The sequence below is a fragment of the Eucyclogobius newberryi genome, unplaced genomic scaffold, assembly GCF_026437365.1.
Source record: "Eucyclogobius newberryi isolate DKJ021-1_F unplaced genomic scaffold, fEucNew1.0.hap1 SCAF_12, whole genome shotgun sequence".
In the NCBI taxonomy this organism is placed as follows: Eukaryota; Metazoa; Chordata; class Actinopteri; order Gobiiformes; family Gobiidae; genus Eucyclogobius; species Eucyclogobius newberryi.
This window is the reverse complement of record NW_027315746.1, coordinates 355399-377599: the sequence shown is the minus strand read 5'-3', so window position 1 is coordinate 377599 and position 22201 is coordinate 355399. Positions and strand designations below refer to the sequence as shown.

The 22201-nt window shown below is 41.5% G+C and overlaps 1 protein-coding gene across 1 annotated transcript in view; it reads right to left on the bottom strand.

The window, feature by feature from the left end:
• Positions 1-17029, bottom strand: part of LOC140355634 (M1-specific T cell receptor alpha chain-like) — a gene marked incomplete at its 5' end in the record, with an annotated part of 29273 nt that extends 12244 nt beyond the window's left edge. The window contains one exon of the mRNA XM_072440297.1: positions 16975-17029. Within this exon, the coding sequence (XP_072296398.1) occupies positions 16975-17029 (55 nt within the window). The remainder of the gene's footprint in view (positions 1-16974) is intronic.
• Positions 17030-22201: the final 5172 nt, after the last annotated feature.

Below are 22201 nucleotides of genomic sequence, written 5' to 3'. Positions count from 1 at the left end.
ACAAGTGTAACGTAAAAACACAAGTGTGACGTAAAAACACAAGTGTAACGTAAAAACACAAGTGTAACGTAAAAACACGAGTGTAACGTAAAAACACGAGTGTAACGTAAAACACAAGTGTCACGTAAAAACACAAGTGTCACGTAAAAACACAAGTATCACTAAAAAACACGAGTGTCACGTAAAAACACAAGTGTCACGTAAAAACACAAGTGTCACGTAAAAACACAAGTGTAACGTAAAAACACGAGTGTAACGTAAAAACACAAGTGTCACGTAAAAACACAAGTGTCACGTAAAAACACAAGTGTGACGTAAAAACACGAGTGTAACGTAAAAACACGAGTGTGACGTAAAAACACAAGTGTCACGTAAAAACACAAGTGTGACGTAAAAACACAAGTGTAAAACACAGTATTTTGAGGCATTTTAGTAACAATGATTTTAAACATAATTTGGTTTGATCCATAAATAAAAGATATGCAGCATGTGAGATTGTGGTTTTACTTAAATTTGAATATTTGTGATTATTTCTTTAGAATTATTATCATATTATATAAGATTATTAAGAATAATGTCAGTAAATAGTAAATTAGATCAGATTTTCTTTTTTTTAATTAACAGAAAATGATACATTTGAGCTTTTCAATTTTTAAAACATACGTGTGTATTTGTGTGTATGTATTTTCTTTTTTCAGAGAAGACATTTTGTATTTTTTTTTTTTTTAAATTTAGTTTAAACTCACGTATTTGAACAGTGAGAGTCGTCCCAGGTCCAAAGATGAGTTTTCTTCCTCCAGAGTCAGTCACACAACAACACGAGTGTAACGTAAAAACACACGTGTGACGTAAAAACACAAGTGTGACGTAAAAACACAAGTGTGACGTAAAAACACAAGTGTAACGTAAAAACACGAGTGTAACGTAAAAACACGAGTGTAACGTAAAAACACAAGTGTCACGTAAAAACACGAGTGTAACGTAAAAACACACGTGTGACGTAAAAACACAAGTGTAACGTAAAAACACGAGTGTAACGTAAAAACACGAGTGTAACGTAAAAACACAAGTGTCACGTAAAAACACAAGTGTGACGTAAAAACACAAGTGTCACGTAAAAACAAGTGTCACGTAAAAACACAAGTGTAACGTAAAAACATGAGTGTAACGTAAAAACACAAGTGTCACGTAAAAACACGAGTGTAACGTAAAAACACAAGTGTCACGTAAAAACACAAGTGTGACGTAAAAACACAAGTGTCACGTAAAAACACAAGTGTGACGTAAAAACACGAGTGTCACGTAAAAACACAAGTGTGACGTAAAAACACAAGTGTGACGTAAAAACACAAGTGTCACGTAAAAACACAAGTGTCACGTAAAAACACGAGTGTCACGTAAAAACACAAGTGTAAAACACAGTATTTTGAGGCATTTTAGTAACAATGATTTTAAACATAATTTGGTTTGATCCATAAATAAAAGATATGCAGCATGTGAGATTGTGGTTTTACTTAAATTTGAATATTTGTGATTATTTCTTTAGAATTATTATCATATTATATAAGATTATTAAGAATAATGTCAGTAAATAGTAAATTAGATCAGATTTTCTTTTTTTTTATTAACAGAAAATGATACATTTGAGCTTTTCAATTTTTAAAACATACGTGTGTATTTGTGTGTGTGTATTTTCTTTTTTCAGAGAAGACATTTTGTATTTTTTTTTTTTTTAAATTTAGTTTAAACTCACGTATTTGAACAGTGAGAGTCGTCCCAGGTCCAAAGATGAGTTTTCTTCCTCCAGAGTCAGTCACACAACAACACGAGTGTAACGTAAAAACACACGTGTGACGTAAAAACACAAGTGTCACGTAAAAACACAAGTGTGACGTAAAAACACAAGTGTAACGTAAAAACACGAGTGTAACGTAAAAACACGAGTGTAACGTAAAAACACAAGTGTCACGTAAAAACACGAGTGTAACGTAAAAACACACGTGTGACGTAAAAACACAAGTGTCACGTAAAAACACAAGTGTGACGTAAAAACACAAGTGTAACGTAAAAACACAAGTGTGACGTAAAAACACAAGTGTAACGTAAAAACACAAGTGTAACGTAAAAACACGAGTGTAACGTAAAAACACAAGTGTGACGTAAAAACACAAGTGTCACGTAAAAACACAAGTGTAACGTAAAAACACAAGTGTCACGTAAAAACACGAGTGTAACGTAAAAACACGAGTGTAACGTAAAAACACAAGTGTCACGTAAAAACACAAGTGTAACGTAAAAACACAAGTGTCACGTAAAAACACGAGTGTAACGTAAAAACACGAGTGTAACGTAAAAACACGAGTGTAACGTAAAAACACAAGTGTCACGTAAAAACACAAATATATTATTTTTCACTCTTTTTATCATTTTTAATCAGTAACAAAATGTTTTCGTGAATGTTTCTGTAAAAGTGAAAATAAAAGACTCACATGTTTGAACTCTGAGTTTAGAGCCTTTTCCAAAAGTGATTTTCCAGGAGCCAGTTCCAGTCACACCACGAGAACTTTCACACCAACAACTGCAGTTTTTACTTTGACTTTATTTTCTCTGTGCAACTTTTGAAGTAGATTTTGAATATAGTTTTTGCATAAAGTACTTACTTTGTTATTTCATAATGATTCTAGAACTTACCAGAGAAAAGTAAAGACTCTCCAAAAGACAGGAACAAATGTAACTTTTGTTTCTTTTTTCTTTTTGGTGCATTGTTTTTTCTATCGCCATTTTTAGTGTTTGATTAATAATGACACAAAAAGATAGTTAAAGTTCACTTTTGGCTCTTTGGACAGTTTCTGTGACAAGTCTCATCCAATCAAAGCTTTGCAGTTCTTTAAATGTTTCTTTTGTTGTTTTTCATGTCAGAAAATGAATGTGAAAAAAGAATGAAAATAATATGACTCTAGAATATAGAATTATATCTCTAGAATATAGAATGTGAATCTAGAATATAGAATATGACTCTAGAATATAGAATATTACTGTAGATTATAGAATATAACTCTAGAATATAGAATATGACTCTAGAATATAACTCTAGAATATAGAATATTACTGCAGATTATAGAATATAACTCTAGAATATAGAATATGACTCTAGAATATAACTCTAGAATATAGAGTATAACTCTAGAATATAGAGTATAACTAGAATATAGAATATAACTCTAGAATATAGAGTATAATTCTAATATATAGAAGATTACTGTAGATTATAGAATATGACTCCAGAATATAGAATGTAACTCTAGAATATAGAATATGACTCTAGAATATAGAATATAACTCTAGAATATAGAATATGACTCAATATAAGTGTTTGTCTCAGTCTAAAGTGTCAGAGAAAACAACTCTTTATTTGTGTCGACATTTGGCTTTTGTCTGGTTTGAAAACTGCGTTCACACTTGTCATTTGGTCCTAAACTGAGCCAGTTTTGGGCCTTGTTTAGTCCTGAGCTATAGCCCAGGTTTAGTCCAGGTTTAGTCGTGGTTTGGCCCAGGTTTAGTCCAGGTTTAGTCCTGGTTTGGCCCAGGTTTAGTCCAGGTTTAGTCCTGGTTTGGCCCAGGTTTAGTCCAGGTTTAGTCCTGGTTTGGCCCAGGTTTAGTCCAGGTTTAGTCCTGGTTTAGCCCAGGTTTAGTCCTGGTTTGGCCCAGGTTTAGTCCAGGTTTAGTCCAGGTTTAGTCCTAGTTTAGTCCAGGTTTAGCCCAGGTTTAGTCCTGGTTTGGCCCAGGTTTAGTCCAGGTTTAGTCCAGGTTTAGCCCAGGTTTAGTCCAGGTTTAGCCCAGGTTTAGCCCAGGTTTAGTCCTGGTTTGGCCCAGGTTTAGTCCAGGTTTAGTCCAGGTTTAGTCCAGGTTTAGCCCAGGTTTAGTCCTGGTTTAGTCCAGGTTTAGTCCAGGTTTAGCCCAGGTTTAGTCCAGGTTTAGTCCAGGTTTAGTCCTGGTTTAGTCCTGGTTTAGAGCTGGTTTAGTCCTGGTTTAGTCCTGGTTTAGTCCTGGTTTAGTCCAGGTTTAACCCAGGTTTAGTCCTGGTTTGGCCCAGGTTTAGTCCAGGTTTAGTCCCACTTTGAATGTAAGTGTAAACGCAGCATAAATCTGACACAAAGTTTCGCCAAAAGAGATTTAAAATGCATTTCAAACTCACGTATTTGAACAGTGAGAGTCGTCCCAGGTCCAAAGATGAGTTTATTATATCCAGCGCCAGTCACACAACAACACGAGTGTAACGTAAAAACACAAGTGTCAAGTAAAAACACGAGAGTCACGTAAAAACACAAGTGTGACGTAAAAACACGAGTGTAACGTAAAAACACGAGTGTAACGTAAAAACACGAGTGTCACGTAAAAACACGAGTGTAACGTAAAAACACAAGTGTCACGTAAAAACACAAGTGTCACGTAAAAACACAAGTGTCACGTAAAAACACGAGTGTAACGTAAAAACACGAGTGTAACGTAAAAACACAAGTGTAACGTAAAAACACAAGTGTGACGTAAAAACACAAGTGTCACGTAAAAACACAAGTGTCACGTAAAAACACAAGTGTCACGTAAAAACACGAGTGTCACGTAAAAACACAAGTGTCACGTAAAAACACGAGTGTCACGTAAAAACACAAGTGTCACGTAAAAACACGAGTGTAACGTAAAAACACAAGTGTCACGTAAAAACACGAGTGTCACGTAAAAACACAAGTGTCACGTAAAAACACGAGTGTAACGTAAAAACATGGGTGTAAATTTGAATCATTCTGATTATTTCTTTAGAATTATTATCACAAAATATTATGGAAATATTAAGAACATGTTTTTGTAATAATAATAATAATAACAATGGTGTTTTCTGTGAATTGGAGCTTTTTTAAAAAGTTGATGTCGTACCTTTAGTCACAAAGAGTCGAACACCAGAGCCAAAAAACAGTTTGGTCCAAGACCCAGACTCACTCTGAGACGACGTGAGACAAGAACTCAACCAACTCAGACCAAAAACTAAACCAGGTCTAAACCAGGTCTAAACCAGGACTAAACCAGGACTAAACCAGGACTAAATCAGGACTAAACCAGGTCCAACAACGACTGAGACCAACTAAAGACCAACTCAGATTTCAAAATCACTGAAATATAATGACATGACATTACATATGAATAAAAAATAAAGCTTGATTATATTTCTACAGAATCTCAGCTTGAACTGCTCTTTTAATTAACAGTTAGAATAATGATTACTTCTACTTAGATTCTAGTGAGGCCGCTGAGGGTCACCTGCTGGGTCACCTGCTGGGTCACCGGCTGGGTCACCGGCTGGGTCACCTGCTGGGTCACCTGCTGGGTCACCTGCTGGGTCACCTGCTGGGTCACCTGCTGGGTCACCGGCTGGGTCACCTGCTGGGTCACCTGCTGGGTCACCTGCTGGGTCACCGGCTGGGTCACCTGCTGGGTCACCTGCTGGGTCACCTGCTGGGTCACCGGCTGGGTCACCTGCTGGGTCACCTGCTGGGTCACCTGCTGGGTCACCTGCTGGGTCACCGGCTGGGTCACCACTGTTTGATTGGACTGACCTGAGACGACAAAGAGCCTGGTTCCTGTTCCAAACGTCAGCTTGTAGTTTCCAGAGGCAGTCACACAGTAAAACTCACCCAGACAATAACAGCGGAGGAGCTAACGTGCTAATGCTAAAGCCTCAAACCCACTGCACAGGAGCTAACGTGCTAATGCTAACCATCAAACCCCCTGCAGAGGAGCTAACCTGCTAATGCTAATGCTCAAACTAATTGCAGTGGAGCAAACATGCTAATGCTAACCCTCAAACCCACTGCAGAGGAGCTAACATGCTAATGCTAACCCTCAAACCCACTGCAGAGGAGCTAAACATGCTAATGCTAACGCTCAAACTCAACCAAACCTCCACGGTGATGTACTATTTCATTTACCTCACGTTTTAATCTTGGATTTATTAAAGTCATTATTTTTAGTATGTATTTTTCTTTTCATAAATGATGTTTATGTGTGTGATGTCATGCTAATGCTAACAGCTAACACTCTCACACATGATATTCTTGAGGCAGAAACAATAGTGAAATGTTGATCAAAAAGACGCAGTGAAACGACATGAGAATGTTAATACTAAAAATAATACTAATACTGATTTTGAAATATACTAAATGAGCCTTATGGATATTTGAGGTAAAGAAACACTAAAGTGACTAAAAGTAAATAGAAACAAATCAAGTATAAAAAAGAATTCTTTTGTCCTTCGTTTTACGTTTGACATTTTTGCTGATGATGAAACATGATATAATTATATATTTATAATCTGAACATATTCATATTTGTATAATTAGATTTATTATCGTCATCTGTCCATAAACTAAACATCAAATATGATTCAAGCTGGACTCACGGGAGTGAACGGAGAGCCTGGTCCCAGAGCCGAACACGAGCTTTGTGTTTCCAGAGAGAGACACACTGTGAGACGGAGCGCGGCAACACCCACGACCACGGCAACCTACGACAAACTATGGCAAACTGCGGCAAACTACAGGGAACCTCAGGAAACTACTGGAAACTTGTGTAGTTTTGTGTAGTTTTGTCTCGTCTTGTCTCGTTTTGTCTCGTGTTGTCTCGTTTTGTCTCGTCTTGTCTCATCTTGTCTCGTTTTCTCTCGTCTTGTCTCGTCTTGTCTCTTCTTGTCTCGTTTTGTCTCGTTTTGTCTCGTCTTGTCTCGTCTTGTCTCGTTTTGTCTCGTTTTGTCTCGTCCTGTCTCGTTTTGTCTCGTTTTGTCTCGTTTTGTCTCGTCTTGTCTCGTCCTGTCTCGTTTTGTCTCGTCTTGTCTCGTTTTGTCTCGTCTTGTCTCGTCTTGTCCCGTCCTGTCTCGTCTTGTCTCGTTTTGTCTCGTCTTGTCTCGTCCTGTCTCGTCTTGTCTCGTCTTGTCTCGTTTTGTCTCTTTTTGTCTCGTTTTGTCTCGTCTCGTTTTGTCTCGTCCTGTCTCGTTTTGTCTCGTCTTGTCTCGTTTTGTCTCGTCTTGTCTCGTTTTGTCTCGTTGTGTCTCGTTTTGTCTCGTCTTGTCTCGTCTTGTCTCGTCTTGTCTCGTTTTGTCTCGTCTTGTCTCGTTTTGTCTCGTCTCGTCCTGTCTCGTCCTGTCTCGTCTTGTCTCGTTTTGTCTCGTCCTGTCTCGTCTTGTCTCGTTTTGTCTCGTCTTGTCTCGTTTGTCTCGTTTTGTCTCGTCTTGTCTCGTCTTGTCTCGTTTTGTCTCGTCCTGTCTCGTCTTGTCTCGTCTTGTCTCGTTTTGTCTCGTTTTGTCTCGTCCTGTCTCGTCCTGTCTCGTCTTGTCTCGTCTTGTCTCGTCCTGTCCCGTCTTGTCTCGTCTTGTCTCGTCCTGTCTCGTTTTGTCTCGTCTTGTCTTGTCTCGTCTTGTCTCATTTTGTCTCGTCCTGTCTCGTTTTGTCTCGTTTTGTCTCGTCTTGTCTCGTTTTGTCTCTTTTTGTCTCGTTTTGTCTCGTCTCGTTTTGTCTCGTCCTGTCTCGTTTTGTCTCGTCTTGTCTCGTTTTGTCTCGTCTTGTCTCGTTTTGTCTCGTTGTGTCTCGTTTTGTCTCGTCTTGTCTCGTCTTGTCTCGTCTTGTCTCGTTTTGTCTCGTCTTGTCTCGTTTTGTCTCGTCTCGTCCTGTCTCGTCCTGTCTCGTCTTGTCTCGTTTTGTCTCGTCTTGTCTCGTTTGTCTCGTTTTGTCTCGTCTTGTCTCGTCTTGTCTCGTTTTGTCTCGTCCTGTCTCGTCTTGTCTCGTCTTGTCTCGTTTTGTCTCGTTTTGTCTCGTCCTGTCTCGTCCTGTCTCGTCTTGTCTCGTCTTGTCTCGTCCTGTCCCGTCTTGTCTCGTCTTGTCTCGTCCTGTCTCGTTTTGTCTCGTCTTGTCTTGTCTCGTCTTGTCTCATTTTGTCTCGTCCTGTCTCGTTTTGTCTCGTTTTGTCTCGTCCTGTCTCGTTTTGTCTCGTCTTGTCTCGTTTTGTCTCGTCTTGTCTCGTCCTGTCTCGTCCTGTCTCGTCTTGTCTCATTTTGTCTCGTCCTGTCCCGTCTTGTCTCGTCTTGTCTCGTCCTGTCTCGTCCTATCTCGTCTTGTCTCGTCCTGTCTCGTCCTGTCTCGTCTTGTCTCTCACTGACCTTTGTGCTCGCTATAAAAAAAAGACTATTTTATTTTTGTTTTTTTCTGACGTAAAACAAACAGATTCAAACTCACTCGTTTGGACTCGGAGTGAAGTTCCTGTTCCAAAGATGATCTTCAGGCTCTTCACACCACACTTCACTGCACTGCAAAAACTAGAGTACTACTACTACTGCAAATACTACTGCAAAAACTAGAGTACTACTACTACTGCAAATACTACTGCAAAAACTAGAGTACTACTACTACTGCAAATACTACTGCAAAAACCAGAGTACTACTACTACTGAAAAATACTGCAAATACTACTGCAAAAACTAGAGTACTACTACTACTGCAAATACTGCAAATACTACGCACATATACTACAAATACTATAAACAAAAGCTAAGCACAAATACTACAAATACTACGCACAAATACTACAAATACTACGCACATATACTATGATTACTACGTACAAATACTACAAATACTACACACAAATACTATATATACTACGTACAAATACTACGCACAAATACTACAAATACTACCCACAAATACTACGCACAAACGCTACGCACCAATATTACCTACACAGAGAGCTTTTACATCATGGTCCTGGTTTGGACTTGGTTTAGTCCTGGTTTAGTCCTGGTTTAGTTCTGGTTTAGTCCTGGTTTAGTTCTGGTTTAGTTCTGGTTTAGACCTGGTTTAGTCCAGGTTTAGTCCTGGTTTAGTCCTGGTTTAGTCCTGGTTTAGTCCTGGATTAGTCCTGGTTTAGACCTGGTTTAGTCCTGGATTAGTCCTGGTTTAGTCCTGGTTTAGTCCTGGTTTAGTCCTGGTTTAGTCCTGGTTTAGTTCTGGTTTAGTCCTGGTTTAGACCTGGTTTAGTCCTGGTTTAGTCCTGGTTTAGTCCTGGTTTAGTTCTGGTTTAGTCCTGGTTTAGACCTGGTTTAGTCCTGGTTTAGTCCTGGTTTAGACCTGGTTTAGACCTGGTTTAGTCCTGGTTTAGTTCTGGTTTAGTCCTGGTTTAGTCCTGGTTTAGTCCTGGTTTAGTCCTGGTTTAGACCTGATTTAGTCCTGGTTTAGTCCTGGTTTAGTCCTGGTTTAGTTCTGGTTTAGACCTGGTTTAGTCCTGGTTTAGTCCTGGTTTAGTCCTGGTTTAGACCTGCTTTAGACCTGGTTTAGTTCTGGTTTAGTCCTGGTTTAGACCTGGTTTAGACCTGGTTTAGTTCTGGTTTAGTCGTGGTTTAGACCTGGTTTAGTTCTGGTTTAGTCCTGGTTTAGACCTGGTTTAGACCTGGTTTAGTTCTGGTTTAGTCCTGGTTTAGTCCTGGTTTAGTCCTGGTTTAGTCCTGGATTAGTCCTGGTTTAGTCCTGGTTTAGTCCTGGTTTAGTTCTGGTTTAGTCCTGGTTTAGACCTGGTTTAGTCCTGGTTTAGTCCTGGTTTAGTTCTGGTTTAGACCTGGTTTAGTCCTGGTTTAGTCCTGGTTTAGTTCTGGTTTAGTCCTGGTTTAGTCCTGGTTTAGACCTGGTTTAGTCCTGGTTTAGTCCTGGTTTAGTCCTGGTTTAGTCCTGGTTTAGACCTGGTTTAGTTCTGGTTTAGACCTGGTTTAGTCCTGGTTTAGTCCTGGTTTAGTCCTGGTTTAGACCTGCTTTAGACCTGGTTTAGTTCTGGTTTAGTCCTGGTTTAGACCTGGTTTAGACCTGGTTTAGTCCTGGTTTAGTCCTGGTTTAGTCCTGGATTAGTCCTGGTTTAGTCCTGGTTTAGTCCTGGTTTAGTTCTGGTTTAGTCCTGGTTTAGACCTGGTTTAGTCCTGGTTTAGTCCTGGTTTAGTTCTGGTTTAGACCTGGTTTAGTCCTGGTTTAGTCCTGGTTTAGTTCTGGTTTAGTCCTGGTTTAGTCCTGGTTTAGACCTGGTTTAGTCCTGGTTTAGTCCTGGTTTAGTCCTGGTTTAGTCCTGGTTTAGACCTGGTTTAGTCCTGGTTTAGTCCTGGTTTAGTCCTGGATTAGTCCTGGTTTAGACCTGGTTTAGTCCTGGTTTAGTCCTGGATTAGTCCTGGTTTAGTCCTGGTTTAGTCCTGGTTTAGTTCTGGTTTAGTCCTGGTTTAGTCCTGGTTTAGTTCTGGTTTAGTCCTGGTTTAGACCTGGTTTAGTCCTGCTTTAGACCTGGTTTAGTCCTGGTTTAGTCCTGGTTTAGACCTGGTTTAGTCCTGGTTTAGTTCTGGTTTAGTCCTGGTTTAGTTCTGGTTTAGTCCTGGTTTAGACCTGGTTTAGTCCTGGTTTAGTCCTGGTTTAGTTCTGGTTTAGACCTGGTTTAGTCCTGGTTTAGTCCTGGTTTAGACCTGGTTTAGTCCTGCTTTAGACCTGGTTTAGTCCTGGTTTAGTCCTGGTTTAGACCTGATTTAGTCCTGGTTTAGTTCTGGTTTAGTCCTGGTTTAGTTCTGGTTTAGTTCTGGTTTAGACCTGGTTTAGTCCAGGTTTAGTCCTGGTTTAGTCCTGGTTCAGTTCTGGTTTAGACCTGGTTTAGTCCTGGTTTAGTCCTGGTTTAGTCCTGGATTAGTCCTGGTTTAGACCTGGTTTAGTCCTGGTTTAGTCCTGGTTTAGTTCTGGTTTAGTCCTGGTTTAGTTCTGGTTTAGTCCTGGTTTAGTTCTGGTTTAGACCTGGTTTAGTCCTGGTTTAGTCCTGGTTTAGTCCTGGTTTAGACCTGCTTTAGACCTGGTTTAGTTCTGGTTTAGTCCTGGTTTAGACCTGGTTTAGACCTGGTTTAGTTCTGGTTTAGTCCTGGTTTAGACCTGGTTTAGTTCTGGTTTAGTCCTGGTTTAGACCTGGTTTAGACCTGGTTTAGTTCTGGTTTAGTCCTGGTTTAGACCTGGTTTAGTCCTGGTTTAGTCCTGGTTTAGTCCTGGTTTAGTCTTGGTTTAGACCTGGTTTAGACCTGGTTTAGACCTGGTTTAGTTCTGGTTTAGTCCTGGTTTAGACCTGGTTTAGACCTGGTTTAGTTCTGGTTTAGTCCTGGTTTAGACCTGGTTTAGTCCTGGTTTAGTCCTGGTTTAGTCCTGGTTTAGTCCTGGTTTAGACCTGGTTTAGTTCTGGTTTAGTCCTGGTTTAGACCTGGTTTAGTCCTGGTTTAGTCCTGGTTTAGTCCTGGTTTAGTCCTGGTTTAGTCCTGGTTTAGACCTGGTTTAGTTCTGGTTTAGTCCTGGTTTAGACCTGGTTTAGTTCTGGTTTAGTCCTGGTTTAGACCTGGTTTAGACCTGGTTTAGTTCTGGTTTAGTCCTGGTTTAGACCTGGTTTAGTCCTGGTTTAGACCTGGTTTAGACCTGGTTTAGTTCTGGTTTAGTTCTGGTTTTGTCCTGGTTTAGACCTGGTTTAGTTCTGGTTTAGTCCTGGTTTAGACCTGGTTTAGACCTGGTTTAGTTCTGGTTTAGTTCTGGTTTAGTCCTGGTTTAGTCCTGGTTTAGTCCTGGTAGTATAAATGTTTTGTGTGTTTTTTTTACTCACAAATCTGAACTGACAAAGTTGTTCCTCGACCGAACTCAAGTTTAGACGAAGCAGAGTAAGTCACACCATGGAATACTGCAGTACATATACTTCAAATACTCCAGCACATATACTTCAAATACTGCAGTACATATACTTCAAATACTCCAGCACATATACTTCAAATACTGCAGCACATATACTTCAAATACTCCAGCACATATACTTCAAATACTGCAGCACATATACTTCAAATACTGCAGCACATATACTTCAAATACTGCAGTACATATACTTCAAATACTCCCGCACATATACTTCAAATACTGCAGCACATATACTTCAAATACTGCAGCAGATATACTTCAAATACTGCAGCACATATGCTTCAAATATTGCAGCAGATATACTTCAAATACTGCAGCACATATGCTTCAAATACTGCAGTACAAATACTTTAAATACTGCAGTACATACACTTCAAATACTGCAGTACATGTACTTCAAATACTGCAGCACATATGCTTCAAATACTGCAGTACAAATACTTTAAATACTGCAGTACATACACTTCAAATACTGCAGTACATGTACTTCAAATACTGCAGTACATGTACTTCAAATACTGCAGTACAAATACTTCAAATATAGTTTTGACACAAAATGAAAAATATGAAAAGTTTTAGTGTTTTGTCTCAGGGCCAAATATTGAAGTACATTAAATACTTTTATCACTGATGACATAGTATATGTAGTATATGTATATGTAGTATATGTATATGTAGTATATGTATATGTAGTATATGTATATGTAGTATATGTATATGTAGTATATGTATATGTAGTATATGTATGAGACACAATTTGATACAAATATTAAGATAAACAATAATAAATATGACCAGTCTTACGTGTGTGAACTGTGAGTTTGGTTCCTTTTCCAAAGATGAGTTTGTATCCAGCTCCAGACACACACATCGCCACGGCAACACAAAAACCCACCGCCACATCACCACGGCAACACAAAAACACATCACCACGGCAACACAAAAACACATCACCACGGCAACACAAACACACATCACCACGGCAACACAAAAACACATCACCACGGCAACACAAACACACATCACCACGGCAACACAAAAACACATCACCACGGCAACACAAAAACCCACCGCCACATCACCACGGCAACACAAAAACCCACGCCACATCACCACGGCAACACAAAAACACATCACCACGGCAACACAAAAACACATCACCACGGCAACACAAACACACATCACCACGGCAACACAAAAACACATCACCACGGCAACACAAACACACATCACCACGGCAACACAAACACACATCACCACGGCAACACAAAAACACATCACCACGGCAACACAAAAACACATCACCACGGCAACACAAACACACATCACCACGGCAACACAAAAACACATCACCACGGCAACACAAACACACATCACCACGGCAACACAAACACACATCACCACGGCAACACAAACACACATCACCACGGCAACACAAAAACACATCACCACGGCAACACAAACACACATCACCACGGCAACACAAAAACACACCGCCACATCACCACGGCAACACAAAAACACATCACCACGGCAACACAAAAACACATCACCACGGCAACACAAAAACACATCACCACGGCAACACAAACACACATCACCACGGCAACACAAAAACACATCACCACGGCAACACAAACACACATCACCACGGCAACACAAACACACATCACCACGGCAACACAAACACACATCACCACGGCAACACAAAAACACATCACCACGGCAACACAAACACACACATCACCACGGCAACACAAAAACACACCGCCACATCACCACGGCAACACAAACACACATCACCACGGCAACACAAAAACACATCACCACGGCAACACAAAAACACACCGCCACATCACCACGGCAACACAAAAACACATCACCACGGCAACACAAAAACACATCACCACGGCAACACAAAAACACATCACCACGGCAACACAAACACACATCACCACGGCAACACAAACACACATCACCACGGCAACACAAACACACATCACCACGGCAACACAAAAACACATCACCACGGCAACACAAAAACCCACCGCCACATCACCACGGCAACACAAAAACCCACGCCACATCACCACGGCAACACAAAAACACATCACCACGGCAACACAAAAACACATCACCACGGCAACACAAACACACATCACCACGGCAACACAAAAACACATCACCACGGCAACACAAACACACATCACCACGGCAACACAAACACACATCACCACGGCAACACAAAAACACATCACCACGGCAACACAAAAACACATCACCACGGCAACACAAACACACATCACCACGGCAACACAAAAACACATCACCACGGCAACACAAACACACATCACCACGGCAACACAAACACACATCACCACGGCAACACAAACACACATCACCACGGCAACACAAAAACACATCACCACGGCAACACAAACACACATCACCACGGCAACACAAAAACACACCGCCACATCACCACGGCAACACAAAAACACATCACCACGGCAACACAAACACACATCACCACGGCAACACAAAAACACATCACCACGGCAACACAAACACACATCACCACGGCAACACAAACACACATCACCACGGCAACACAAACACACATCACCACGGCAACACAAAAACACATCACCACGGCAACACAAACACACATCACCACGGCAACACAAAAACACACCGCCACATCACCACGGCAACACAAAAACACATCACCACGGCAACACAAAAACACATCACCACGGCAACACAAACACACATCACCACGGCAACACAAACACACATCACCACGGCAACACAAACACACATCACCACGGCAACACAAAAACACATCACCACGGCAACACAAACACACATCACCACGGCAACACAAAAACACATCACCATGGCAACACAAACACACATCACCACGGCAACACAAAAACACACATCACCACGGCAACACAAAAACACATCACCACGGCAACACAAACACACATCACCACGGCAACACAAAAACACATCACCACGGCAACACAAAAACACATCACCACGGCAACACAAAAACACACCGCCACATCACCACGGCAACACAAAAACACATCACCACGGCAACACAAAAACACATCACCACGGCAACACAAACACACATCACCACGGCAACACAAACACACATCACCACGGCAACACAAACACACATCACCACGGCAACACAAAAACACATCACCACGGCAACACAAACACACATCACCACGGCAACACAAAAACACACCGCCACATCACCACGGCAACACAAAAACACATCACCACGGCAACACAAAAACACATCACCACGGCAACACAAACACACATCACCACGGCAACACAAACACACATCACCACGGCAACACAAACACACATCACCACGGCAACACAAAAACACATCACCACGGCAACACAAACACACATCACCACGGCAACACAAAAACACATCACCACGGCAACACAAAAACACATCACCACGGCAACACAAAAACACATCACCACGGCAACACAAAAACACATCACCACGGCAACACAAAAACACACATCACCACGGCAACACAAACACACACATCACCACAGCAACACAAAAACACACCGCCACATCACCACGGCAAGACAAAAACACATCACCACGGCAACACAAAAACACATCACCACGGCAACACAAACACACATCACCACGGCAACACAAACACACATCACCACGGCAACACAAAAACACACATCACCACGGCAACACAAAAACACATCACCACGGCAACACAAACACACATCACCACGGCAACACAAAAACACATCACCACGGCAACACAAAAACACATCACCACGGCAACACAAAAACACATCACCACGGCAACACAAAAACACACATCACCACGGCAACACAAACACACACATCACCACAGCAACACAAAAACACACCGCCACATCACCACGGCAACACAAAAACACATCACCACGGCAACACAAACACACATCACCACGGCAACACAAAAACACATCACCACGGCAACACAAACACACATCACCACGGCAACACAAACACACACTGCTGCGAAGTAACACAACCTTTGTCCAAAAGACTCGACACAAACGACTTTTAAAGCAAAAACATATTTTTTCTTGTTGTTTTGTTGCTTTTTGTCATAAAATGTATTTTATATTAAAATAACTCACATATTTTCACTGAGAGTTTTGTTCCAGCTCCAAAGTAAAACTTCCAATTTGAAGTAGTCACACTGTGAAGGGAAGTACTGCGAATACTGAAGTACTGCAAATACTGAAGTAGAGTACTAAAAATACTGTAGTAATGCAATACAAAAGTACTGCAAAAACTGTAATACTGCAGCAAATACTGTAGTACTGCAAATGCTGAAGTATTGCAAATACTGTACTACTACAAAGGACTTTAACTCAACACAAAATACTTTTTTATAAATACTTTTGTTTGTGACATTTAAAACTGTGATAATAACAGTGTATTAAAAGTGTAATAACAGTGTATTAAAAGTGTAATAACAGTGTAATAACAGTGTAATAACAGTGTAATAACAGTGTAATAACAGTGTATTAAAAGTGTAATAACAGTGTAATAACAGTGTAATAAAAGCGTAATAACAGTGTAATAACAGTGTAATAACAGTGTAATAAAAGTGTAATAACAGTGTATTAACAGTGTAATAACAGTGTAATAACAGTGTAATAACAGTGTAATAACAGTGTAATAACAGATGTTTTCAGACTCACAGGTTTCGACTCGAAGGAAAGTTCCAGCTCCAAAGATCAGTTTGTTCAAACCTCCAGCCACACTTCAGATCAGAACGGCACAAAAACTGAAGCCAGCGCAAACCCGGTCTAAACCTGGACTAAACCAGGTCTAAACCAGGTCTAAACCAGGTCTAAACCAGGACTAAACCAGGTCTAAACCAGGTCTAAACCAGGACTAAACCAGGACTACACCAGGACTAAACCAGGACTAAACCAGGACTAAACCAGGACTACACCAGGACTAAACCAGGCCTAAACCAGGACTAAACCAGGTCTAAACCAGGTCTAAACCAGGTCTAAACCAGGTCTAAACCAGGACTAAACCAGGACTAAACCAGGTCTAAACCAGGACTAAACCAGGACTAAACCAGAGGAATCTGCAGCAGAAACAGTTTGTGTTTTTGAGACTCACTGGTCTGAACGTTGAGTCTGGTCCCGGCTCCAAACAGAAGCTTCCTGGTGTTTGTGTTCACACTGTGACTAAAACCAGGACTAAAACAGAACTAAAACCAGGACTAAACCAGGACTAAACCAGGACTAAACCAAGACTAAAACCAGGACTACAACCAGATCCACACAGTTCCTCTGGGACAGATCAGGGTCTGAAACCCTCTGAAAGGTTCTCTTTGTCATTAAAAGCAGAGTTTGTGTTGTTTTGAAGATAAATGTGGGATCAGACGTAAACTTTATAATGTTTCATGTTTATCTCCTCAGAACGTCTTCAGAACGTCTTCAGAACGTCTTCAGAACGTCTTCAGAACGTCCTCAGAACGTCTTCAGAACATCTTCAGAACGTCTTCAGAACGTCCTCAGAACGTCTTCAGAACGTCCTCAGAACGTCCTCAGAACGTCCTCAGAACGTCTTCAGAACATCTTCAGAACGTCCTCAGAACGTCTTCAGAACATCTTCAGAACGTCCTCAGAACGTCCTCAGAACGTCCTCAGAACGTCCTCAGAACGTCCTCAGAACGTCCTCAGAACGTCTTCAGAACATCTTCAGAACGTCCTCAGAACGTCCTCAGAACGTCTTCAGAACATCCTCAGAACGTCCTCAGAACGTCTTCAGAACGTCCTCAGAACGTCTTCAGAACGTCTTCAGAACGTCCTCAGAACGTCTTCAGAACGTCCTCAGAACGTCCTCAGAACGTCTTCAGAACGTCCTCAGAACGTCTTCAGAACGTCTTCAGAACGTCCTCAGAACGTCTTCAGAACGTCCTCAGAACGTCCTCAGAACGTCCTCAGAACGTCCTCAGAACGTCCTCAGAACGTCCTCAGAACGTCTTCAGAACATCTTCAGAACGTCCTCAGAACGTCCTCAGAACGTCTTCAGAACATCCTCAGAACGTCCTCAGAACGTCTTCAGAACGTCCTCAGAACGTCTTCAGAACATCTTCAGAACGTCCTCAGAACGTCCTCAGAACGTCCTCAGAACGTCCTCAGAACGTCCTCAGAACGTCCTCAGAACGTCTTCAGAACATCTTCAGAACGTCCTCAGAACGTCCTCAGAACGTCTTCAGAACATCCTCAGAACGTCCTCAGAACGTCTTCAGAACGTCCTCAGAACGTCTTCAGAACGTCTTCAGAACGTCCTCAGAACGTCTTCAGAACGTCCTCAGAACGTCCTCAGAACGTCTTCAGAACGTCCTCAGAACGTCTTCAGAACGTCCTCAGAACGTCCTCAGAACGTCCTCAGAACGTCCTCAGAACATCTTCAGAACGTCCTCAGAACGTCCTCAGAACGTCTTCAGAACGTCTTCAGAACGTCCTCAGAACGTCTTCAGAACGTCCTCAGAACGTCTTCAGAACGTCTTCAGAACGTCCTCAGAACGTCTTCAGAACGTCCTCAGAACGTCTTAAGAACGTCCTCAGAACGTCTTCAGAACGTCCTCAGAACGTCTTCAGAACGTCTTCAGAACGTCCTCAGAACGTCCTCAGAACGTCCTCAGAACGTCTTCAGAACGTCCTCAGAACGTCTTCAGAACGTCCTCAGAACGTCCTCAGAACGTCTTCAGAACGTCCTCAGAACGTCCTCAGAACGTCCTCAGAACGTCTTCAGAACGTCCTCAGAACGTCCTCAGAACGTCTTCAGAACGTCTTCAGAACGTCCTCAGAACGTCTTCAGAACGTCCTCAGAACGTCCTCAGAACGTCCTCAGAACGTCTTCAGAACGTCCTCAGAACGTCTTCAGAACGTCTTCAGAACGTCTTCAGAACGTCCTCAGAACGTCTTCAGAACGTCCTCAGAACGTCCTCAGAACGTCTTCAGAACGTCTTCAGAACGTCCTCGGAACGTCCTCGGAACGTCTTCGGAACGTCCTCGGAACGTCCTCAGAACGTTAGAACGTCCTCAGAACGTCTTCAGAACGTCTTCAGAACGTCCTCAGAACGTCTTCAGAACGTCCTCAGAACGTCCTCAGAACGTCCTCAGAACGTCTTCAGAACGTCCTCAGAACGTCTTCAGAACGTCTTCAGAACGTCCTCAGAACGTCTTCAGAACGTCTTCAGAACGTCTTCAGAACGTCCTCAGAACGTCTTCAGAACGTCCTCAGAACGTCCTCAGAACGTCTTCAGAACGTCTTCAGAACGTCCTCGGAACGTCCTCGGAACGTCTTCGGAACGTCCTCGGAACGTCCTCAGAATGTCCTCAGAACGTTAGAACGTCCTCAGAACGTCTTCAGAACGTCTTCAACACACAAATCTCATTGTTTTAAAACCAGATCAGGAGTTTAAGTGTCCTTTAGTGTTCAAAATGTCCTTTAGTGTTCAAAATGTCCTTTAGTGTTCAAAATGTCCTTTAGTGTTCAAAATGTCCTTTAGTGTTCAAAATGTCCTTTAGGGTTCAAAATGTCCTTTAGTGTTCAAAATGTCCTTTAGTGTTCAAAATGTCCTTTAGGGTTCAAAATGTCCTTTAGTGTTCAAAATGTCCTTTAGTGTTCACAATGTCCTTTAGTGTTCAAAATGTCCTTTAGTGTTCAAAATGTCCTTTAGTGTTCAAAATGTCCTTTAGTGTTCAAAATGTCCTTTAGGGTTCAAAATGTCCTTTAGGGTTCAAAATGTCCTTTAGTGTTCAAAATGTCCTTTAGGGTTCAAAATGTCCTTTAGTGTTCAAAATGTCCTTTAGTGTTCAAAATGTCCTTTAGTGTTCAAAATGTCCTTTAGTGTTCAAAATGTCCTTTAGGGTTCAAAATGTCCTTTAGGGTTCAAAATGTCCTTTAGTTCAGCTCGTTTGGTCCTTGGACCTGGACAAACGCGTCGATTCTTGTCAGATTTAAATGTACTTTTCACACAATCGTTTCAAACAAAGACAAAGCCCAGAGTAAATCAGGGACAATTTTGCCTAAATGAGGAAAATAATACTAAAAATCAACCTTTATCCACTTTATTTTAAAAACAGGACATATGTGTTTAGAAGTAGAAGTAGAAGTACTCACTGGTGTGTACTGTGAGTCTGGTCCCGGTTCCAAAGTGCAGTTTCCAGGAGCCGTCATTCACACAGACACACAAACTGTGACAGAAACCTGCAGCTCGCTTTTCACGGCCACAGGAACCGTTCAGTACCAGAACTGCCCCTTAGGTCTTCACGGAACCTTCTGGACTCATCACACAACCAGAACTGCCCCTTAGGTCTTCACGGAACCTTCTGGACTCATCACACAACCAGAACTGCCCCTTAGGTCTTCACGGAACCTTCTGGACTCATCACACAACCAGAACTGCCCCTTAGGTCTTCACGGAACCTTCTGGACTCATCACACAACCAGAACTGCCCCTTAGGTCTTCACGGAACCTTCTGGACTCATCACACAACCAGAACTGCCCCTTAGGTCTTCACGGAACCTTCTGGACTCATCTCACGCTTGTTTGTCCATCATTAAATCTTCATAAACATGTTTAATTACGTTCAGGAAACAAAATATATGTTCAAATACAAGAGTATGACGGACTCTAATCTCCAAAGTAAAAGTACTCTGATGTGTGTACTTCGAGTCCACAGTAACAGTTTGAACATTTCCTCCACATGAACACAATTTTCAGCAATAAAAAGCCTCACGTTTCACAAACTGAAAGTACATAAAGTACATGAAGTACAAATGCAGTAGTTTTGAAGTAAAAGTACTTACATGTGTGCACCCTGAGTCTGGTCCCAGCTCCAAATGTGAGTTTGACATTATTATTCACACAGTGGTACACACTACTACAAAAACTACTACACACACTACTACAAAAACTACTACACACACTACTACAAAAACTACTACACACACTACTACAAAAACTACTACAAAAACAACTAGCGTTACTACTTGCGTTATTACTAGTGTATTACCAGTTTATTACTAGTGTATTACTAGTTATTACTAGTGTATTACCAGTTTATTACTAGTGTATTACCAGTTTATTACTAGTGTATTACTAGTGTATTATTAGCATTATTATCAGTAATACCAATAATAACAAGGATAATAAATGATAATAACAATAAAAATAATACATGTGATTTGAGAAATGCGTCGACTGAAATTATCATTTTGACTCATTTACATTTGACATTTTCTGAGACACAAAGTGAGAGACTCCCACTGCAGTACAACAAATACTACTGCTACTGCGAGTACTCCCACTGCAGTACAACAAATACTACTGCTACTGCGAGTACTCCCACTGCAGTACAACAAATACTACTGCTACTGCGAGTAGTTCTACTGCAGTACAACAAATACTACTGCTACTGCGAGTACTCCCACTGCAGTACAACAAATACTACTGCTACTGCGAGTACTCCCACTGCAGTACAACAAATACTACTGCTACTGCGAGTACTCCCACTGCAGTACAACAAATACTACTGCTACTGCGAGTAGTTCTACTGCAGTACAACAAATACTACTGCTACTGCGAGTAGTTCTACTGCAGTACAACAAATACTACTGCTACTGCGAGTACTCCCACTGCAGTACAACAAATACTACTGCTACTGCGAGTACTCCCACTGCAGTACAACAAATACTACTGCTACTGCGAGTAGTTCTACTGCAGTACAACAAATACTACTGCTACTGCGAGTACTCCCACTGCAGTACAACAAATACTACTGCTACTGCGAGTACTCCCACTGCAGTACAACAAATACTACTGCTACTGCGAGTAGTTCTACTGCAGTACAACAAATACTACTGCTACTGCGAGTAGTTCTACTGCAGTACAACAAATACTACTGCTACTGCGAGTAGTTCTACTGCAGTACAACAAATACTACTGCTACTGCGAGTACTTCTACTGCAGTACAACAAATACTACTGCTACTGCGAGTACTTCTACTGCAGTACAACAAATACTACTGCTACTGCGAGTAGTTCTACTGCAGTACAACAAATACTACTGCTACTGCGAGTAGTTCTACTGCAGTACAACAAATACTACTGCTACTGCGAGTAGTTCTACTGCAGTACAACAAATACTACTGCTACTGCGAGTAGTTCTACTGCAGTACAACAAATACTACTGCTACTGCGAGTAGTTCTACTGCAGTACAACAAATACTACTGCTACTGCGAGTAGTTCTACTGCAGTACAACAAATACTACTGCTACTGCGAGTAGTTCTACTGCAGTACAACAAATACTACTGCTACTGCGAGTA